General features: G+C 34.2%; 1 protein-coding gene across 7 annotated transcripts in view; it reads right to left on the bottom strand.

Annotated features, from left to right (window-relative positions):
- The window catches only part of RYR2 (ryanodine receptor 2), a 377,495-nt gene that overhangs the window by 139,214 nt on the left and 214,635 nt on the right, over positions 1-23,646 (bottom strand). For all 7 annotated transcript variants that reach the window (XM_068184981.1, XM_068184983.1, XM_068184978.1 and 4 more), the window contains 5 exons: positions 22,817-22,920; positions 18,559-18,642; positions 15,081-15,240; positions 4,779-4,926; positions 1,653-1,861 (listed from right to left, as the gene is read on the bottom strand). In XM_068184981.1, the coding sequence (XP_068041082.1) occupies positions 1,653-1,861; positions 4,779-4,926; positions 15,081-15,240; positions 18,559-18,642; positions 22,817-22,920 (705 nt within the window). The remainder of the gene's footprint in view (positions 1-1,652; positions 1,862-4,778; positions 4,927-15,080; positions 15,241-18,558; positions 18,643-22,816; positions 22,921-23,646) is intronic.

Genomic DNA, 23,646 nt, shown 5'->3' on the forward strand with positions numbered 1-23,646 from the left:
TTACTTTTCTGCTGAAGCCCCATGAAATCACAATAATATGCTATCAATTACAATGTTTAATAACTACTCCACAAACCCTTTTTAAGCAATTGTTTTTATTTACTTTAGCAGCCTAAAAATTCATAACTTGCAAACAATCTGTATTGTTTCCTTAAGTATAAGACTTAAAATATTTTGTGCAAAATAAATTAATCTTTTCCTCATATCAGATTTTGTAAGGAATAGAACTATCTGTGAATGAGATAAGCAGTGGGTTTCTGATAGATTCCAGAGTAGCTCTGGGCATGATTAATGATTCCTCTGACTGACTTTCAAGTCAAAGACTGCAAAGGCCTTCAATGAGGTCTTGGACTGGAGTTCAAATAAATTAACCACTGTTAAGAACTACTGTAACCAAGCACTGGGAAAAAAAAAGTGTTAATAACCAATAACAGATAGGATTCCTATCCAAGTATTTCATCACAAGTAGATGTTTATGCTCTGTATCCATCCTAGAAGTTGTACAAAACCAATGCACCTTTCTTGATATCTTGAAGTTTTTTTTTTTTTTCCAACCAAGGAAAGAAGCCATTAAAATCAAACAAAACAAAATAGCATTGTGGATTGAGACCTAAACATCAAACCCTAAGATTCAGAAGGCAACTACACAACTTTTCCAATAAAAATAGAGGACTTGAATGGTTTACTTAAAACACTTTACAAAAAAACTTTCCAATTCTCTTTTCAAGGCATCTTCTCATGCAATGCAGGAGTGGGAAAGAAATAAATTCCCACAGCATAAATAAAATACATCTTGAGAACATTATCTTGCTGGGAATATCCAGGGATTCTGCTGATTTCTGTTACATATTTTAACAGTAATAAGGGAAATTAATTCCAATACTAAATAAAAGAAATAATTTTACAATGAGTCATCAGTAGCCTTAATAACAATTAAGGTTCAGATAGCAGTTGCAATTGCCTTCATACTGAAATTAAAAATTTCAATGAGTTATTTAAGCTATTCTGATGGTAGTCAGAGGTTTGTTTTCCTATATATGGTCAGAGGTTTGTTTGTAAAGGTTTGTTTTCCTATATATTTTTACTACCAGATTTCAATTGGTCATTTTTTTTCATACAGAGTTAAATTTGTGCAAATCTTAGTGGTTCTATCATACTTCATTTAAGATGTAAGGATTTCCATGAAAACCTAGCTATACTCTTTGGAGCTCTTACATTTTTACAAATACTTAGTATCAAAGTTTGCCTCAAACACTTACTGTTAATAATCTTAACCATATTTATTCCCTAATGGCACTTCTTATAGAGAGAACAACAGAGTGAAATTTTAAAGAAATTATTCATTGCTAATTACAGCTCTGCAAGTATTTTGAATTTGATTATCAATTCTTTATATATACTGTAGAAACATGTGAATTTGTGAAAAAACATTATAGATATGCCAAATCTTGCTAATTAATTTTTTTGACACTGATTCTAGTTATTCTGCCTACACCTAGTTATTTTGTCTAGGCCCTCAAAGAAAGAGAAATAATCTCATGAAACATCAAATGAAAGCAGAGAAGGCATCTGAGGCAATGATAATTGGAACAAGACACAAAAATTAAAATTTTTGCAGCCACTCATATCATTACAGATAAACACATACAAACCTTAAAGCCATCAAAAACAAAAGCTTCTTCATCTGAGCCAAGTTCCTGATCTGGCAGACAACCTGGTCTGGTCCAGCCAACTCTCATGTCTCCTGCAGTAACTGCCTCAAACTCAAAGTACCACTTCCCAGCCTTCACTGCATAAGTCTTTTCTGTGCGGAAGATCCTGAACTTTTCCATTATCCCACTGCACACGTCCAGTCTTGTTGCTGTAGGGATTAAAAAATAAAAATAAGTATAAAGGGACAAAAAAAAAAAGTCAATGCAGAAAGTACTGTTTTCAACTATTGACAAGAAACTGTGAAAGGAAAAGGTAAAGGAAACCCTTTGAGCATAGACATTAAAAGAAGAGTGTGCCTGCAGAACAGCCACGTGGGGAAAGTGTTCTTTCCCATTCTGGGAATCAGGATTAAAAAAAAAAAAAAAACAGAACAGAAGAAACAAAAAAAGATGAAGAAAGGAGAAGTTAGAAATCTGAATGCAGCTACAATAGATGACTCAAGGATCACTTTGATTCTTTTTTTCAGATTAGTGGGGGAAAAGGCCAAATACGTGGATCTTTTCCCACAAATTTGTAATGTATCAAATAAAGGCTGTGCAACATTTGAAAAGTAAGCATTCCACCTAATCACCACAATTCCTCTTCTCCCTGAGTTTGTTGTAAGATCAAATTTGTCTGCACCTACTTGCACCTGTTTGTTAGGCCATGCTAAGAACTTCTCCCTTTCTCTTCTATTTTCTGACACTCATCAAAGTCCACATTTCCAATACCACCTAGGATAGTCTATAAAATCTCATCCTTCAGAATTAACCATCACTTCTCATGCCACCATGCCTGACTTCAGTTAGGTGAGGTTCATTAAGTTTCCTCTAAGCAACGCAACTCTCTGCCATGTAATTCTTTATCAGTAAAATTTTCTATTTTAATAGTCTGTGCAATTAATGCCTTAAAATCACTTTTGAAGACCCTCAGTACCTCACCTATACAGATGAAGCACCACAAAGCATGGTAAGGAGAAATTGTTTTCTTTTTCGATTCTAAGTAACAAAATTCTTTCTGGAGTCTAAAGCAATCCCAAAAATACAGCTGTTGTGGGGAAACCAGTAAGTAATAATAATAACAAAACATAAAAACCAATACTAAAGAACTTTGTAAAATTAACGTTTAAGTAAAAATTAATGATTGGAGATGCAGAACACCACTAGAGGGCTCTAAACCCCTTAATAACAGTCTGAATTTTGGCTGATGAACAAGGATCCTTGTGACATGTTTTATGCCTCTCCATAACTTGAGAAGCACATAAACTGCAAAATCTAAGTCCCCAAAATTACTAAAAAAAAATCTTTTGCTGAATACAATTCCAGTCTTTGCCAAAGAAAGATCAGTTCTTGGGATAATGTTCTGTAGTTCGTTTCCTCTGGGAATTTAGCAACAACCTTGATCACATCTTTCAGATTGAAGGATTGCACTAGCGTTCTTTACATCTCATTAGTGACTCCATTCACAGAGCCAGGTAATGATCTGCAATCTAAGGAAAAAGAGAGTGGTTTTCAACACTTAATTTCTAAGGAAAGGCAGTAGCATGTGGTTCTCAGAGCTGTAAATGAAAAAGGTGATTACTATTGTTCAGCAGGATGTGGAAGAGACTGTGGAAAAGGAGTGTGCACTCTCCCCCTCTTGTCTACACCATTAGACAGCTCCTATATTTTCACAAGAGGCAAAGGCATCCTGTAGCAGCCAACCCACATTCTCAGAACCAAAAAGTCATGTTCAGTCTTTCTTTGCAACATCTCCTTCCCACAAGTGGGAGGGAAAGAAATTCTAGGATCATGCAGCAGGGTTGCACTCTCCAATGTTAGCAGATTTAAGAGCGAGACCATGGCATTTTGCCACCAACACTCTCCATTCCACTGAGGAACATTCTTCTACCTATTCATCAATCCAGCCTTGTTACACATTCATGGTCTCAGCAATGCCTCATATTTAAGTGTATTTTAATGCCAGTATCTCATAAAAGCTGAGGATCAGAGAATGCATGTGCTTTGGAGGAGAAATTCCAAATGGTAGGTTCCCTGTGTACACTGTAGGTATGGTTATGTATTGTGCCAAAATGCTTTACTGAACGTCTATGGACTAAATAGGTCAAAACTTAACTATCACTATATGAAGGGGAAAAAAATAAGGTTTAGACACATTTATCAAAATTTCCAAATTTTGCTGAGATTATAAAGATGCTAGTTTCAATTTTGATTATTCTATATTTCCTTAAGTGAACTTCTAAAAGAGAGTTGATAGGAGTTAGATCTATTTATTTTATTTGTACATTATGTCTCCTGATTTCTTGTACTTTCTTAACATTATATATGCTGCAGTTATTGAGTTAAATGTTGTGTACTTTCTTTAAAAATTTGTTGTTATTAGTTCAGATATTTTTTTTTCTTCTCCAGGATGTCTCAAACTGAAAATACTGCCCACAGTATCAATAAAACATTCAACCTGGCAATGATGCAAGTTCAAAGAAAACTTTGTAAAAAGAGAATTAAAATTTACTAATAGTCTAATTCAACTTCCAAGTCCGGAGGAAGTCCGGGAAACTACAAGGCTCCAAAAAACTATCTAATTCTAGACATACAGGTTGACATTCACAGAAATTTGGTTTGCAATCATTCATTTTAGAAAATTTCATCTTGTATCTTTAGTGTTTAAATACAAGATTGTACACAAACTGTACAATCTTCATTAATTAAAGTTAAAATTTTAGGAATATAAAATTCATATCTGCTGAGTTTACAGGTTTTTTTTCCTGTTTTGTCTTGAAATAGCAAATATAGCATTAAATATAAACTAGTCCCAAAAATTGTGTGGATTAGTTTAAAAATAAATAAATAAATTAAATAATTGCTTTAAAATGTAAAAACGTTACATTTTGTAAATATTCATTTGAGGCCACAGGGCAAGGAAAGGAAACAAAAAAGAAAGAAAGAAATTAAGATTGAAGAGAAGAGAAAAGCACCTATTATATTTGGACACATCCATTCAAAATATTTTATTGGACCAAAAAATTCAGTAGCAGAGTGGAAATATCTAACCTTTTTTTGAGGAAAAAAAAAGCAAAAATTAATTACCATGATCTTGATCAGGAGCTTCCAGATTGTAACCATAGCCTAGAAGGGTGCGGACTGCTTCCCGAAGACTGTCTTTGTTGGACTTCTTTGTTCGATCATCCAAAAGAGCGTATGGTACAAGGCGAGGATTTCGTCGGTTTTTCACATCCTACATTAGTATGAAAAATGAATTGCATTTCAGAAACTGTGTTTTATATTACAGACAAGATAATTCTTCAATAACCCCACAAAAATCACTGTTATACCAACTGAAATCATGTAACTTCAAATATGGTGAGGAATCAGAGAAATTGCAATAGTCTAGAAATTACTAGACTGAATTCACTAAAAAAAAAAAGTGAAACACACAAATAAACAATGCTCAGTGTCTTATGCCTGCTGTAAGTTTCTGTCAAATTTACTTAATAAAGTAACAGTACAAACCACAGGAACAAGGACAGATCCAAAGCGTATGGCAGAAAAGTCAAAAGAATTATAAGTTCATACACTGTTTATGAAGCAGCTACCATAACAAAAAACTTTTTTCTAACCAAAGCTGAGACATTTCTATACTACAAATACACAAAATGCCCAAATAACAAACGTGATAAAAACAAAAGAACAAAATACTACTAATAAAAATAATAATTAGTGTGCAGCACTAATTAATAAATTACAAATCAGATAATAAACCTGTGCCTTACTATAAAACTATTAAGACATGTATTTTTCAAAAATAAAGGGGTTTGCAAGAATATGATTTATGTGCTCCACATGTAGAGTTTTTGCAATAGATAGTAAAACTAACCACTCTCCAGATGAAATGAAAGTGTTGGTAAGGTTTATTCTTTGCATTTTAGGTTTATTAAAAAATATTGATTAGATTTCCTCTACTGCAAAATGATCTTATTTGAAAGCAGTGTTTAACTGGATTATTTAAGTGGCTAATCTAATTTTTAGTGACTAACGGAATTGTTTTCTTGTCTATATTTTCTTTTCACATCCTGTCAGAATTTGTTGGCAATGAGAGAAACTATGCAAAGAGCTCTCCATGTTTTTCCTAATATCTATATTTATTAAAAAAATTACAGACTGGACATAACATATACAAAATAGCTGCTGTTTGTTCTGTTCAGTACAATACCAAAGATTTTGAGAGGCTTTTATTATTGGTTAGATTTATTAAGAATTCCAGGACCAATGCCTATTGTTTTAGAAAACAGTGTCTACAGTGAAAGTACCTTACTTCTTTTACAGCATTACAGTTCTAGTTTTAGGAATATATGTGGTTTCAATGCTATCTTTTCAAGAAGAGAAGAAATGGAACATCCATTCTGAAAAAAATACTGCAGGCATCTTTTGTTACCCTTTAAATGCTTAGATGCAAGACTATCTGCCTCTTGCCTTGTCACAGTGCGCAGATATTGAAAGGTCAGTTATAAACCAGTGCTTGATGAAATTTGATCCTACAAGTTACTCATCTAGGAGAAGAAATATTAAGGGACAAGCATTACCTACATGCTAAAAGGGCTAACAGAAAGACAAAGGTAATGCATTGCCAGGGACACAAATTACAAAACCATATCAGCTCTAAGTATATTCCATGGAAAGGACAGTGGCAGGGCCAACACTAATACCATTTGAAGGATCCTCTTTTCATATTTATTCCAAATTCTTAAGCTGACATCCTGCTTTGTCCAATGTTTAATTTGGTAGATGTGGGAAAGGGCTGTGTCCTTCAAGCAAATGCTGAAGTAAATGTTATGAGAAATTATTTTTTGATATAAGAGTATTCACATTAACATCTAAGGTGATTAAACACTATGCATTTGATTATTTGTTATTGAAAGGACACAAAAAAGAGAAATCATTTCCTCTGAAGGACTCTATGTCCAAAAGACATTGTGAAATACTGTCTTTAAAAATAAGAAAGTTTGGAACAATAAATATGTGACTTCTTATCCATGATATAATGTAAGACTAATGCATTTGTAGTTGACATAGCAACCACTAACACAAATTAACATACAGGCAATCAGCTGAAAACAATGTATAAAATGAAATATAAGTGCTTTTAAAATGGCTAAGCACAAAATGAGAGCAAGGAGAGAAAAAAAAAAAAGGAATGCAGAAATTTAATGTATTAAAACAACTTGATTTTACAGATTTTTTTTCCCTTGGATCTAATTTTAACATTGTGACCTTTTTCACCTATTCAAGACTGTGGCTGCATCTTTAAATTTGAATGTGAGAGATTTTTCTTTTAACTACTTTGTTCCTTCTTGTTTTCTTATTACACATCTATTTAAATTTTGAATGTGTCACTAATTTCTGAATTAAGCACTCTTATTGTTATAGTCATCATAAGTTTTAGTACTAATGACCTTCTGCACTTCTCTGGTGTAAGTATAGAGAATGATCCTGTACAGTGATTGAGCTTTGCACATTCGCAATCAAGTCAACAAGAAAACTGATTAGCTAAGAGTAGTAATTTTTACCGAGTACATTTCCAAGCAGTAAAGAGACTGAATTCCTCCTACTCAATACAAAAAAGTTACTGCAGACTGTTAAAATAAGTTTTAACATTCAACCTAGTTTTAATTTTTTTTTGCTAGAATTTTCCAGATTTGACAGTCTAATAATTCCTCAGAAGACTGTTTTGTACAGTTTGTTTGGCAACTACTTGTTAACAGACAAATAGTATGAGCTGGGTAGCTCATACCAATTATTTATATAACTCTTTTGTTTTGAATTCCTAACCTATCATATCACAGAAAAAAATGGGGGGGAAGCCTATGTATTTTATTACAAAACTTTGTCTTCATTTCATGTGACAAACATCCATTAATAATTTAGAATTTAATTTACTTTACTTAGGAAAATATTGCAACCATAAAAAGTTGGGATGCCTGGCAGAATGTGCCCTGGATGGAAGTAATAATGTTAAATGTCAGTGATATAGCACCGACCATGAAAAATCAGTATTACTTTTCACAGTGTACATGACAGATTCTGATATACATAGCAAATGACAGACAAACAACTATTTGAATGGGCACTCATACACTTTTTTGTAGGGTATATAAGGATATCAATTAGGCAATAATTGGTCAACAGTGGGCCAATTAACTGCATAAATTTTCTGAACTATGTGTAGCACTTAAAAGGAAAAGAACTACAGAAAAAACACCTAAACACACACACCAAAAAACATCAACAAGTCTCTTAAAACTTCCGTGACAAGTAAAGAACACTGCTGCAAAGTAACTCAAAGGAAACACATGTCAGATGTAAAGTGCATTCTTCTGTTCAATGAGTCTGTGATGTGTCTATAACTGATCCCATGGCACTGGACCTACAATTGGTCTTGGAACTTGCACAGACAGATCTCACGTAAGAATGAAATGAGGAATGTCCATATGATCTACAGCAGCAGAGAAAACCAAAGTCAAATTCTACAAACAGGTCTAAAACAACCTATTAAGAGATGCAATCTATGTAATAAGGTTGTGTGCTTCAGCAGTATTTCAGTAACAAAAAACAAAGTGCCATATAAACCTCTAAAAGACATCTGAAAATAATAATGTGGTTTTCAGAGTTATAAATGTTGTATTGCAAAGCTGTGCACTCCTGGACTTTCTCACATCTCTAAGTTCAGGAACAGCACAGACCACTAGACTAAAGGGAACAAAAAGTCACCAGAAACATATGTATAACATAAATGCTTAACAGAAAGAAAGATAGGAAAATACTGAAAAGTTAAAACATATAGTAGGAAGAGTGCAGGAAAAATATGATAATAGTTTATTGGGAACACACATTTTGTGATTTAAAGTATAAGAGCTGTACAGATACATATTTTGTATGATATTGAAGTGATTTTATTCTCATAAGCAAGGCTAAGCACAAAACAAAATGTATTTCAGCACACATCCAGTGAAAAAGGCATGCTGTTGTCTTCTCAGCTCCCTTTGCACCATTAGCAAACCCTCATTCCACAGCTGTGAATCGATTCCACTTGCTGTCAGATCTCCACCGACATGCAAGATCCACTCCTCTCACTGTCACAAAGATTTCTGAGCAATTCCCACAACAAATGCTACAGGGCAAGCTTGCCAGCAGTGCTGCCAGAAAACCAGTGAGCCACTATGTGCATGTGCAGCACAGACACCATGAGCAGGATCATTTACCCACACCACACCTTTCATGCCTTGCTATCCAGAGGGCTAGCTTTTCCACACCTATGACAGTAGTTCGTGTTTGAGCAGAAACCATGAAAATTAAAAATCATCTTATAGGGGAAAAGGAAAAATACAATTCTAAATGGTATTTACTAAAAAAGTAATTTTCGAAGTCCAGAGCATTAGAACCAGAAAGCACAATAACACTGTATTCTTAGCAACGTTAATAATCCAAATTCACCCAACCAAAGAAGAGGTTGTATTCCTCACCTGGAATACTAGCAGCTGAGTTCTAACCTTAGAAGTATGTGTATCCTTAGTAATATGTGTACAGCTTCTGCCATCTTCACTGAGGACTGTAGCCATATGGAATGCCTGGCAGAATGTGCCCTGACTATAAATGGAAAGAACTAATATATCAGTATAAATCATGTAAAATGTCAAAGTGAGGTAACATAAGTGGTTTTTATAAGGACAAGATGCTGGCTTTGTATTTATTTAATGAAAAAATAAGCAACAACTTTATTTTTCCCACACATGGATATTTCACCCAGCCTGACTTTCCAGCACAATGCCTCTTCTGCATTGCAGCCTTAGGCAGTCTGAGAAGACCAACACCTGATCTTAATTAATGATGCCACATACTTTCTATAAATCTGAAAAAAAATAAGATCCTGACTTTAAAAGTCCAAAATGTCTTGCATTTTTGGGCCAAAGAGAAGATATATTAATATAATTGCTTAGCAATACCAACCAACTATTCTAGGACAGGAACTGCAGAGTATCTTTAAGATTTTTTTCACACAGCAGAAGAAATATTTTAGGTTGCCAATATTTATAAACATTTGTTAAAACTGTGAGATTCTTGACACTTTCTATTTCAGTATAAATAGGGTTTCTGATTGTTAGCTTTTCTAGCCAGAACACAATGAAATATGAAGAAAAAGCAAGACACCCTTTGATTAAGCTATCAGGATATGTGGCAATGCATATAAGCAAAATGTGAAAGAATCTTTGCCTGTGATCTCTAAAATCACTGTGTAGACCTAGAAGTCATGTATTCAGGAAGAGAGACAAGGCAGGCAATGTACTTTAAATTATTTCCTTTTGCTTTCTGATCTCTAGGCTGGACTCTTTTCTCTGCTTTTCTGTCTTTTCCTTATTCATATGGATGTTGGGATTCTCCTGTATGCATAAAATCACAGTTTTATGAATGTCAAAAAATACCCTAAGTTCATGGATATGCCAAAATAGACCCTAAGTTCATGGATAAACTTATATGAATTCTGAATATTTTCCATTAGATTGTGAAGATTTAGTCACAAATATGTGCTTTTATACTTCAGTGCTATTTTTCCATTATCTTGTTATGAAAAATGCCTTAAAAGTAACCAAATGAAAAAACTAATATAATTATGACAGGACTTAATATCAAAATCCATAAAGGTAAAAACAAACAAAATAAAAGCCTTCTCTCATAACAAAAATGTGGTTATTTTAATTCACTTACAGCAAGGCTATATTGCTTCTTTTCCTGGATCTAACTCTTGCATCGGTCCTTGTACATTTACCAATTCCCCAGTTCCAAGACCACCAACTTGCAGGTAATCATGTTTTCCCTTAAAGGGACACTGTCAACTATTTTCATACTGATTTTTGTGCTTGTTTTTCCACTTACCCTTGCTACTTAATGTGTTCTTTTAAGCAGAAATACATATTTTTTTCTACCTGTTTCGCTCCTTCTGCTTTCCCCCTTAATAGAGCAATAAGCAACTGTGAGTCTGCAGTACCAAAAAATACTTGTTTGTGATCAATGTCACTACAACTGTTGGGACAGTTCATGAAACAGGATTTATTAGCTAACTTTTGCTCCCTCTCCTGGCTGGCTGGCTCTGCAGCAGCAGAAAAAGAAATACTGTATATAGTCATGCATAAAATGTAGCTTGTTATATCTTGTTAAGAAAAAAGCCTGACAAGCAGTAATGGATTTAGAAGAAGAAAAAAAATCTGGAAGGTGGAAGGCATTTTCCCCAACAGTTTTTAAAGATTAAATGGTTTATACTTTAACTGCTTGAGAGTATCCCTTTAATTTTTTCATTTTATATAATCCCAAAATGATGAGGCTCTCATACTGAACAGACCTACTAGATTATTTAATTCATCCTACAGCCACAGCACGATTGCTGTTCATAACATATTTCCCAGTGATTAGTTCATCTACTTCAAAACATCTGTAGTCTTCTTTCCCTTAGGAAACTATTTTAGAGCTCTGCAAGATCTGTATATACTATTACACAGCACAACATCATGTCACTTTATTCCAGTACTGTAGCATGTCACAGTAATATGACAGGATGACAAAATCTAGCCCATGAAATAAACTCATTGGAGTCAAGCAGAAGCACTTGACAGTGTGGACAACACCTAGAGCTGGCAGCTTGCCATGTGATATGTATGCCAGCTAAATGAGAGGCATCTCTGCACTGCACCCAGAAAGGAGCTCCTTGCTCTTCTGCTCTCTTTTCATGGGTTTTAATAAATGGTATTTGTTATCTGTATATTGTAAGCACTCCTGAAACTCAGCTGTTGGTCTTTTTTCCAGAAGAAAAAGAAACATTTGAAAAGAGAAAGATTATGGAATTAAGAACAAATCAACATCAATATCCAAAGCATGGCACCTTCTGCATGACACACTATTGTTGAAAAAGGGAATCATCTACCTGTTTAATTATCCATGAGACTGTGGTAACTTGTCTGCCAGGAATTAGGGAGTAAAGTATACAGCTGACCTTGTAAATCTGCTTCCTGAAGGTCATGAATATTTCTGAGCTTTTGTCCACATTTACAATCATACTCTGCTGAAAGCATAACTGTGACACTGCTCACTGCACTACTACACTGCATTCTCAACAAGAGTGCACAACTCAGCACACAAAAGTCTTCAGTCAGTAAAACAATTACTGGATGTTTAAAGCACTCAGAACTGCAAAATCCCAATTAATTGTCTTTCCAACTCCAAATGTGATCAGTTTCATAGGCACTTAAGCTTTTTAGTTTTAAATTCTCCAGACTCTTTGCATGCCCATAACTGTCTTTGTCTTGAAAAGGAAGAACAGTTAAATATTTATCAGATATACCTAAGCCCAGTCAAGATTTAGAGCAGAAGCATTTGTCTAAAACTCTTTCAGACCATAACCTGTTAGGCAAAATCCAAGCTTGATACACACCGACTGCTTAAAAAATATCTGAAAACTTAACTAGGGGCTACCATTCCAATAACTTTTTCATACAAAACCTTGTCCTTGGCCATCTGAGTGGATGTAGATATGTAAATCCTATTTCTCTAGTCAGACATCTTGGAGGCTATGGAGTCAATCTTTTAAAACTCCTGAAAAATGGGTAATGTACCACTCAGTAATTACAAGGCTAAAGGGTTTTAAACAAAACCTCTAGTTGCCATGAATTTTCTCACACCAGACTACAAATTTTAATAAGTGAGCAAAGATTTAATTTTTATGTTAAACATTGTCATCCAGCGAGCAGGACATTTATTAGGAAGGGAGCCTAGAGAAGGCCAGAGTTACAAGAGTTTCCTTCAGGAAACTATTTTAGGAGTCAGTAGATAAAATACAGAGAGCTGTTCAGTGATGAGTCTTCCTTTTTTCTCTCTGCTCTCTCCCAGTGAGGCCCAAAAATGTCTCCTCACAGGGCTACAACATTTTAAGTTCAATAGTCAGTTTGGTCTCTTTCCCTAAGCACAGCACTGAGAACATTAGACAGACTTAATGATTCTTCTGAAGTGTTTAATTTTAGGTTATATCCCATACTAGATTTGTCTGATCTATGTTTTTTGGGGTTTTGGGGTGCTTTTAAAAACCCAAATTGTGGCCTTGAGCAACTCCACTGCCTCTGGGAAACCATAATAAAACTAATGATTTATGACTGTCACATCACAGCTCTTCAAATGCAAAACCTTCTATATCAACAATATACTGAAACATACATAAAGACTGTGTATAATAAAATTATTGTGAAGATGTAAAGGAGACATTTTTTCATTGCCACCCACTCCCATTACATCTTTTACGTATCATTCCCAAACCAGCAACACTGGGAAAGTCTTTGACATCACCATTTAATTGACTTTCCTATTTAATAACGCACTAATTCAGAAAACATGCAATTTAGCTGCAAATTCACTCCAATAAATATGGCAAAATTATTTGTGTGTTTTTTTCAAAGATACACCAATACAAAGGGTAGGTTAAATTGTCTTCAAGATCTAAGAAAATTTATTCACTACATGTGAACCACAAGATTAGATTTTCCCAAAGCTAGTTAGAAATATAATTAGCTAAGAGATGCATTTGATTCCAGAAACTTCTTAACTTTATCCTAACCAATAAATTCTGTTGCAAAACTAAATTTAATTTTGGGCTATATCAAGTTTCTATCAAAGTTGTAACAATTTCCCAATTTTCATTCATTTCAAAGCTCCCAGTTGGCAGAGTCCTGTATTGAAAATTATTGGCTTCTGGAAGAATAAAAAATATGGGAGACGTGGTATAAATTCTTGAGTGCATTCTTTAATATATCAGAAATATTTCTTTTGAACATACAGTTTTTCATTCTAGAAATTAATTGTGTGCTGACTCCATAGATACAGGATTGAAATAGTGAGTTCAAAACTAATAATCCCCTCCCCCTACCTGATAACAGAAAACCATCACTTCCAACACTTCTCATGATTCATGTTCCATCAGAAATGTTAACAGCACTTCAAAAGGCCACCTCTTATTTAAAGGTGCAGTATTATGGAAAAAAAAATGATCCTGGGGAACGCAGGGGAGTTGCACAAACACTGAATTATCTTCAGTGTTTTCCTAGTAGAGAATATACATATATTCCAGTCTGCAAACAAAAGAATTGACTCACTGTCTGTCTAGACCTAAATACCAAACATAGATTTCCTAAATAGCTTACAGAGTAACACAATGGCAGCTTCATAGTAAGATACTATAATGAACAATACTGAAATGCAGATATGCATCATATATTTTGTCACATAAGCAAACCTGTATTTGATGAGGTGAAGTGCTTAACTTAATATATAAAAGTCCAGATTTTTTTATTTTACACAAAAGTTTGGCAAATAGAATGAACTTTGGTCCTGCAGAAGAACAAAATTTGACATATGTGGCACTGAAATGTATAATTCAAATTTTTGTCAAAAACAAGGAGAAGAAGGGTATGTACCTACAAAACAGCTGTACCTCATTTTTGCAAAAATAATGATCTTTTATGTTTAGCACAAAACCATGAAAACTCATTCTTTTCCCAAGGGGTAAATTGCCCTAAAATTTCACTGTGAAATGCTACCACACTTTTATTAACACAAGTGAAGAGACCATTCTGTATATAAGATTCACAACCAATCACAAAAAGAATATAAAATCTTAAGTGAAAATTGATGTAGAAACTGTCTTGGAAAATACTAAATTAGTCTCATGGTATACCAAATTGACTGGTTTTGGTTTTTTTTTAAAGAAACCAAAGGATCTGAGTTTTGCTTTTAATAATCCACCATGCTTTATTCTTACTCTCCCTCCTTTGTAACGCATTGGGATAACTACGAAATAATATTCATATGCACTGGAGCAGAACAACTAAAGTAGGACTGGAAATTTGAGCCTGACTTAACTCTTCTGTCAAACACAGCTTCAGCCAGAAATACAACATATTAATAAAGTTATTACTAGAAGTTTGCATTCTGATTTTCCTGGATAAACAAAATTATTCAATTCCCAGAACTGCAAACATTTAAATTATTCCCCTAGTGAAAGTCAATATTTACATTTCCTAAGATACTGGAGCACATTAGCTTCCTGCATGCAATTTTCTCACCCTGAGATTTAGATAGCATACAAGAATATGCCACCAAGTTTTTAAATACTACTTGTAAAAGAGTCTCATACTGCTATTTAGCAAGATTGCTTTAAATTATGTATTTTTGTTTTCTTTGACTGACAAACTTGCATTCACTAGCTGTTTCTTCCTGACTGCGTGTCACCATTATTTCCATTTAGCTGTAAAATATCTCAGTAGATAAGTGCTGTTCTAAGTGTCTGAAGTTAGCACTTACCTGCTGGATGCCGTATGTCCAGCCTTGCCTTATACGGTCCCTTGCCCACACATTGTGAGCATTCTCTGCTAGTTTATCCACCATAGCTTCTTGAGAGGGGGTCAGTTTGATAAAACTCAGATCCATGGGTGCTGGCTTATATCCACTCAACAACTGATAGCTGTTGAATAAAAACAGAACTTGCAGTTACTTGCCAACAAGAAAAAAAATTAAGAGAATACACAAAAGAAAGAAATAACATCTATGCCACATCTCTATATAAATATTATATCTGCCTTTGAACATAAAGAATAATAATGTAAATTTGATTACTGATTTGCTTTTGATTTTGATTCTGTTTCAAACTAACTGCATCTTGATGGGATGAAGTAACTGGTAATGAAAGCTATACAAAATGGTCTGAACTAAAAATGTTTTTGAAGTATTTTAGTAATGCCACATATTCAAAGTAGTAGATTAAGAGGATGTTTATCTAAATGCTTTTATCAACAATTTTATTGCTACTTCTGTGCAGATGACAATACTTATTAAATTCTATCTACTTCCTATTGAAATGAGAAAATATATTCTTCCTGTTGCATAAAGGGATGCTAAGAGACAGAGCAGGTCAAATGGCTTACTCAAGACCAGTTTTGAAAGCCACCTTAAAATGTCTTTATAATAATTCATACCTTGATTATCCTTCAAATCATAGGAGCAAATGTTTAAATTTAAGCATGACTTCAGAATAGAAAGGCAGCTTCCTCACTTTTTTTAGCACTCCTAGGAATGCTACTTTTATAAAGTTATTCCCTTCCCATTAATTATAGAAATCTCCTACTTTACTTAAGAGCAAACCTCCAATAGAGGACATAAAGCATTAACGGTCTTTTCCAACCTAAATGATTCTATGATTCTATTTCTCCTCCAGCATACAAAGCACTAGTTTGGTTGAAACAAAAGGAGTCTGTGGAAAATAAACAACAACATGCTCTCACTGAAATTTTACACCCTGGGGTGTATAAAGAATAGCTAGTTTAAATAATTGCCCAATTATTTTCTAAGCAATTTGGTAATTTTCTTTATTTGTACTGACAGAGAAAAACCCATGAAATTAAACAGTATTTATCCCCATTTATATCCTAAAATATTCAAATACTTTACCAATCTTAATTAATTCTCTTCTGCAATAACCATTTTAAAACACATTTAAACAAATTATTTGTTGAAAACAATATATTTAAAAAAAAACAGGTATTTAAGAGGGATTATATCTATAAATAAGATATTGAATCTTCCTTCAAAATTACCACAATAAAAAGAAAAAGTTTAACCTAGAAAACAGCAATTCAAGAACATCATTCCAGAATCAGCCATCCACATAGTTCCCAATCTGCAGATTTCTATTACAGCAAGCCCTTACAGGAGTTCACTGCCCTCACAGTTACCTCTCATCAGGTTTCTGTGAAGTCACTTCAGTGAGATGAGTAAAACAAGACAATAATGGAAACAGTGAAACTTTTGAAATTAGCACATTTGTCAGGTTGGCAATTACTGTGCTCTTTCCTGTCACGCTCCCCTGCACAAGCTTTTAAGAATTCAGCCACAATGTTTTCCTTTCCTTTTTGCTAGTTTTTTCAATCCATTATATGTGGGGCATCAAAATTCCTACTTTGTATGTATGGTATGACTTCAGGTTTCTACCGTTATGACGGTTAATGACATTAAAAAGACTCAACATTATTGGTCTTCTTATATTAGAAAGTATAACTTCAGACTTGAGATTTAGCTGCAGTTTTTCAAAAACAGGAAATTTGATTCACTTGAACAACCTTGCAAATGCACATATACTTCTGCCCAGGAAATTCAGAACGAAAATACAGAAAGTCCTAGATATCTTTTCTTCCTTGAGAGATAAACAGTTATTTTGGGATACCAAAACTGAAGAACAGTTTGGGGGGGGGGAACTTAAATTAATACACTGCTCTTATTCCCATTCATTCTGGCAAAGCCACCGCATCAGGGATTCTGAAATTGTAATATCAATGGTATGTAAATCTGTGCAGTGTGGTAGATATCATAGGCCTGATGGTCCAGGTTCTTACAGCTACCTTGTAGTAAAGTATTACCTAGAAGCCTGCAGGAATCTTGCCAGAATGAGGCACAGGATTTTGGCTCACATAAGGAAGAAAGACATGTGTCGCCCTGATTTCTTAGGATTTTCTAAAGCCTTCTGAATTTACATTCTTGTAGAGAACTTTCTCACGCAACTTTCTGTAAACAACCTATTGTTTTGCATTCTTTCACAGAGGTGGAGAAATTTGATAGACTGGTAGTTTGTCCAGTGTCGTTGGAGAGGTGGCACGTTCACCTTCCAATCCACTGGCACCTTTTGAGAACTATAAATGATTGGAGTCAGAAAAAATAAATTAGTCTCTTCATGGTGACCAAAGCTGTGGTGCATCGTTTTTCCTTGTGTCCTCTGGTGACAGACATGCTTTAGTTAAAAGTGCTGGAGGTTATTACACTGGCCCCAGGGACTGCATGTAATACAAAGGTATGGGTCAGTGAAGGATTGAAGTGAATAATGGAGATATGCAATCCCAGAGGAACAGCTGTTTCTGCACAGAACACATTCCTGCGAAGAGCAATGAGTTGCAACTGGTGGCAGGATCTCAGCAACCAGCATTTACCATTCCTCTGAGTCATAACCAAGGACACTAAATTACTGTCTTAAATTCAGGAATAACAGACCATGCAGAAGTTCTCTCCCAGTAAAACTGTGGCATTTACCTTTCCGACTTTTTACATATAGCCCACCTTCATCCCCTGGGCTCAAGTGTATGTTGGGCAGTAGGGCTGTCAGATAGGCATAGGAAACTTAAGTTCCATTATCTCAACTGTGTCCAAGTTCTCAGATCCTTTATTCCCAAACTCTGTGTGTGTATACTGGTGCTAAGAAGCCAGGGAACTTGGCTGGGCCATGAGAGATGGTATCAGAGCTGTGGTAGAGGAGGCCACTATGTTATACCAGGCTAAGCCCAGTCCTACCAATGCTGATGCCAACAGATCACTTGGAAAAAAGTCAGGTGATTCTACCAGCTCTCTACACCTCAAGTCATGGGCGTTTGAGAACTTTCAAAAGGATCACCTTTAAATATATGCAGCACCTTAAAATACATTGGCAAATTTACTGTAAAAATTCTTTACAAAGTCTCTGTGATACACACAATATATAAGAAACACATAACTATGAATGTTAGACATTACAACGTAGCACAAAAAAACCCTAAAATTTGTGTACATATCAGGTGACAAATACCTGGAAGAAAAACTGTGAATTGTGGTATGTGAAAATTTATGAAAATTCCTGAGAATTCATGCATGTACTTGCATGCCCAAGAACTAATAAAACTAGCAGTGCAAATATTGAATTGTTAAAATATAATTAACTTAATTCATACTGTCTAACAAGAATACACATTGAATTTCAACTTACTTCTTTGGAAGTTTCATCTTTTTCACTTTTTCTTCAGCACGTTCATCAGCAATGCCAACATGGCAGCCTAATGCCAGTAGGGTTCTAGGGCACAAAAATCAGAGATTAATTACTGATAATGTTTTGATATTCAGAGTTCCTACTGTTTATAGGCACACGATAGTGCCTATAAACGACACTATAAAACAAAAGAGACCTATGGAAATCATTACAATATAATACGGAAAGATCAACACCAGCCTTTTTGTATATGTAATAAGCTTTCTGATAGTGTTAGGAAAATGCCACAAGATGTTCCAAAAAATTTAGTAAAAATATGAGTAAGATACTTCAAAATGAAACTATCATATAGTATATTTCATCTATGAGGTATCAGTCTGAAGACTGCCCTTGAAATATTATTTCTGCTTTATATACTTATTCGTGCCACTTACATACTCATTCATACTGCTTCTAACCCACATCTTTATATGTTTTGTTACTTATACCACTGCTCTAAAAAAGAAAAAAGGCATAAAATATCACTTATCCTTAGAATATGTTTTCATTCTGAGGCTATTATTTAGAGATTTCAGTTGGATCTGGATTTTTTTAGGACATGCTACTGAAGACAGAACTGACAGCAGAATGCATGATAAGCATTAGGCCAAAACTGCCATCTTATTCAATCTAGACAGTGTGTCTTGTACCTACCACAAGGCTTATACCACAGAGCCACTGAACCAGTCCATTGTGGCCTGAATCTGCAAAATTCAGCTCATTTCAGAAAACAAACACTATTTATATAAACTTAGAGAGGGTCAACAGTGCTAACTGGGTTTCTGATTATTTCAGATTTCTTGCTTTCCTTATGGGCACACTGTTTAGCAGCATAAATTTTAAATCTCACCTCTAGAATTTGATCTGTAAATTATTACTTATTTGTTCCTGCATCTATATTCAATGTTGGCTTATAGTCTTTTTTTAGTCTAGGTACATTAATAAAATATTGACATTTAAATTAATAGAAATCCTAGACAAAAGTCAGAGACTTAAATTTGGAGTCAGATGAGAATTTTTTCAAAATCTGAGGGTGATAACCATATCTTTGAAAGAAATTGATTTCAGAAGAAATCACAGGTGTAAATACCTTGGACTCTGTTCCAAATTTTGCTGAATTGGAAGAAAGGTGTCAAACAAGGTTTTTATTTGTTCTTGCCACTAGCTAAAATGATATTTTCTAGTCATGCTTCAACTATATTTACTGCTCTTGAACTGACTGGGGGGAAAAGAAAAGAGCATAAATACTCTTCTAACATTATTTCTTTTGGCAGATGAACTGTCTGTTTCAAGGAGATTCTTACAGCATATTTTTAGTGCTAGCTACATGAAGTAAATCCTACTGCTATGGACTGTGAACCCTGATTTAATATTAGACAGTAAAATCAGAAATGAGGAAACTAATATCCAGTGGCCCCTTCCTGCAATACACACTATCTGCTAAGAATACTCCATACAGCTACATTTCAACTGCCATAAATAGTATATTATTCCTATGCAGCTATCACCAGCATAAGTAGGAGAACATATCTAATAGTGAAATGCAATACAGAGGAGTTAACCTCTGGTAACCCTAATTTTCCTGTAATGTAAGCCAGGAATTATCTCTACCCAAACAAAACAAATTCAAATAAGAGTGCCACAGGAGGATAAAATGACAGACTGTAATGGCAGAATCTGAAAGACCATTAAAGTACTTCAAGCCAAAGCAAGAAAATGAAAAGTGGCGGAATGTAGCTCTCATCATCACAATGGTAGATGTAATTATCACACAAGACTGAGTAAATACACAGAAATGGGAAATTCAGTCACAAAATAATAAGCAAGGACAACCAGAAAAATATGCAAGACCAAACTATAAAACATATATATAAGCATGTGCAGAAACAGTATGAGCAAGCATATTTTAATCCCATGACATTTTCAGAGGCAACTCATTCCTGCATCTTGACATTTCATACAGTACGTAATTTTTATAGCTCATAAAAGTATTCAATCTTACTTAAAATATACAAAGATCCCAGTATATGGAAGAGAAATATTGTATCAGATTATATGACTTAGGTATTCCTTGGTTTCTAACTCTATCATCTGACAGCAAAACTGGCCACAAAACATGAAGGAAAATACAATTACAGTCAGTATTATTCTCCATGTTTTGCAACTATTTCAAGTATGCAATTTGATGAAAATTGTAAAGAAAATTATTAGAAGTTTTAAAATAACATTTTCTTTCCTTTTCCCTCATATCAAGATTGACAGCTAGTAGACTAGACACATCTTGTAAAGAAATAGTCAAGATAGGTTACAATTCAAGTCATCATCTACAGATCACCTAGAACTGATTAGTGCACTGATTTTTCCACATTTTCAAGCATGTAGAAACAAACTGAGCAAGAGGCCCCTAATCCCTAAACAACAGATGTCTACATGATAAATGCAACTCAATACTACAAAATTAGAACTTCATTTATCAGAAAATAAGGACTAATACAAGGAGGTAAGGAAGACTTAGCATACAAATTTTAAAACACACAGAAGGACTGAATGCTTTATATTTTGGATATTATCCATTTAATGGGAAGACTCTTTCTTGAGTAAGCAATAAAATTAATCTTAAAAAGAGTAATCTATAACGTGTATGTTTATATAACAAAAACTTGTGGGTTTTTTATAGGGTTAGATTAGAAAAGCACTGGGTACTAAACCAGTAATCATCTAAGGACTCACTAAATTTGTTCAATACTTAGTGGAACATTAGCAGTGTGCATTTAATTATGAGAGCATGATTTTTCTGATGTTTGAGCCATATTATATAGAGTATTCTAGGAAAAGATCTCGCAAAAGTTAACGACATCATCATTTGTAGTTTCCTTAAATAGAAAGGAAGAATCTATTTTGAATCCTTAGTACATTGCTGTGCTGATGGGAAATGCTCAAAAACTTTCCTTTTAATTCTAATATCTACCTGTAGAAAATTTGAACTTATTTTCTTACTTCCAGTTCAATTTCTCTCTGAATGTTTTACCTCAAAATAATGGCAAGCTATCCCTCCAGAAATCATTTAGCACTTAAGAGTCATAAATATGACCTTATTTATGACTTAGGGTCATAAATATGACCCTCCATAAATATGACCCTAAGTACTCAGTTTCACACTGAGTAACTTATTTACTCTGAGAATAGTAGATCAGTAAATAGTGCAGAGAAGCTGGCCTGAAAAGAAATCTGCAAGAAGTTCTAGAAAGTCTTCTACATAGCTTTCTACTAGGAGGACATAAAGTCCTTTAATTAGGAGTATAAACACTATATTGCATTATCAGTTGACATGGCAAGGATTTTAATAATATAGGACAAATTTTCACAGAAAAGTAATATCACATGTGGACATTCATCCTTTGTAATCTCTCTGAATAGTAAAAAGCAACTATATTCTAACAGGGGAAAAAATAGATTTCACGTATGGGTGACTGGAGAACCACATCTACCATCAAGCATTTATCAGTTTGAGATATATTTCTACATGTTGGCTACATGCATTGCTACATATGGGAGAAATTACTCACGCTAATAGATTTTTCAATTAATTCACAGCAAAGTAAGAACTCACACCTCCTTGTTTGACAAACCTGAGGTGAGGAATTGTATCTTTGTATACCAGAAAACTAGATTACTTCAACAAACCCTTTAATGTCCCACTGAAATTTTCTAGCATTCCAACTGGAGAGCTTCCATGACATTCATACATCTAACCACTCATCCATAAAAGGAGGAAATGCCTGCTACTGTTTGTTCTGTGGCAACATATACATTGACACAGAAATAGCAGCAAGGGGTCCTGGAGCAATTCTTAATTTAAATATCTTTTGAGTGTCAAAGTGTGTTTTAACAATAAAGAAAATTAAAATAAATTAAACTAAGTTGAATAAAACCAAATAAGAAGCAAAGATAATGTTTTTCAAACCATGGATCTATTTCTTTCCTCCTAGATGAAAACTGTCCGAATTTTCATTTCACAATCAGCATTACCACAATAATTCTAAAATACTATCAAAGTAATTTTCAGTACCAAATACATAATTTATTAATGTACCTCACTCCCTCATTTGCATATTATTACCCTCTCCTACACATCAAATTTTAATTCTCACGTCAATTCTGGAAACTGCATCTCCTTACAAAATTCTAACTATAAATTTCAAAAGTTCTAGCAACTTACTTCAGTGTTTCAAGTGACATTTGCAAGTTATAATTTCTTTCCTGCTCCGGCAATTTTGAGAACTCCACTAAGCATGGGTGTTGTCTTTTATTGTCGTCTCTAACCTGAGAAAAAAGTAAAAAAATAAGCTTAACATGCCTCAGAAATGAAAAGAAATTTAAAACCAGTCCAATCCACAAATTACTTTAAGCTGATCCTGTTAGAATTATTCAAACTGGACGGCACCTTGAAACAGAAAGTATTCTGTACTCTCAGAGCATGATCACTGTGTTCAAGCAAGGCAGAATTTGCATTTGCAAATAAACTTCAGATTTGCATATCTCAAGTGGAATAAATGCAAATTGTACACGCTATTATACAGATGTTCACAGGAAATATGCAAGTTCAAGAAAAGTGCAATCGATATTGTTTTAACATAAAGCCATAAAGTACCATCTCATCTTCAGCCCCATGTTTCAAAAATTCTACATCCAGTTTGTATAAGTATGTTGATACAAATAGTACTGAAATCCTTACCCAATTAAAATAACAATGTAAAAGAAATCTTCCCCATCTCTTAACTCTGAAAATATTTGTTTCTAAGTTATTTCTCGTACATAGAAGCAGAATATGACTGTTAGGAAGTCACATATGAGTGTAACATGAATTTACTTTTAGTGCAGTGATAGGAGAGCCATAAAGACTATAATTTACAAAATCCTACATTTATAAACTTGCAAATTTGATCAAAAACATTTTTAACCTCCTCTATTTTACACAGTTTTAATCTAACACTGGCTACAACCTAGAAAGGCAACCTCGGAGGCTGTAATAACCAAGCATTCTGTAGC

The sequence above is a fragment of the Anomalospiza imberbis genome, chromosome 3 (genome assembly GCF_031753505.1).
Source record: "Anomalospiza imberbis isolate Cuckoo-Finch-1a 21T00152 chromosome 3, ASM3175350v1, whole genome shotgun sequence".
Lineage (NCBI taxonomy): Eukaryota > Metazoa > Chordata > Aves > Passeriformes > Viduidae > Anomalospiza > Anomalospiza imberbis.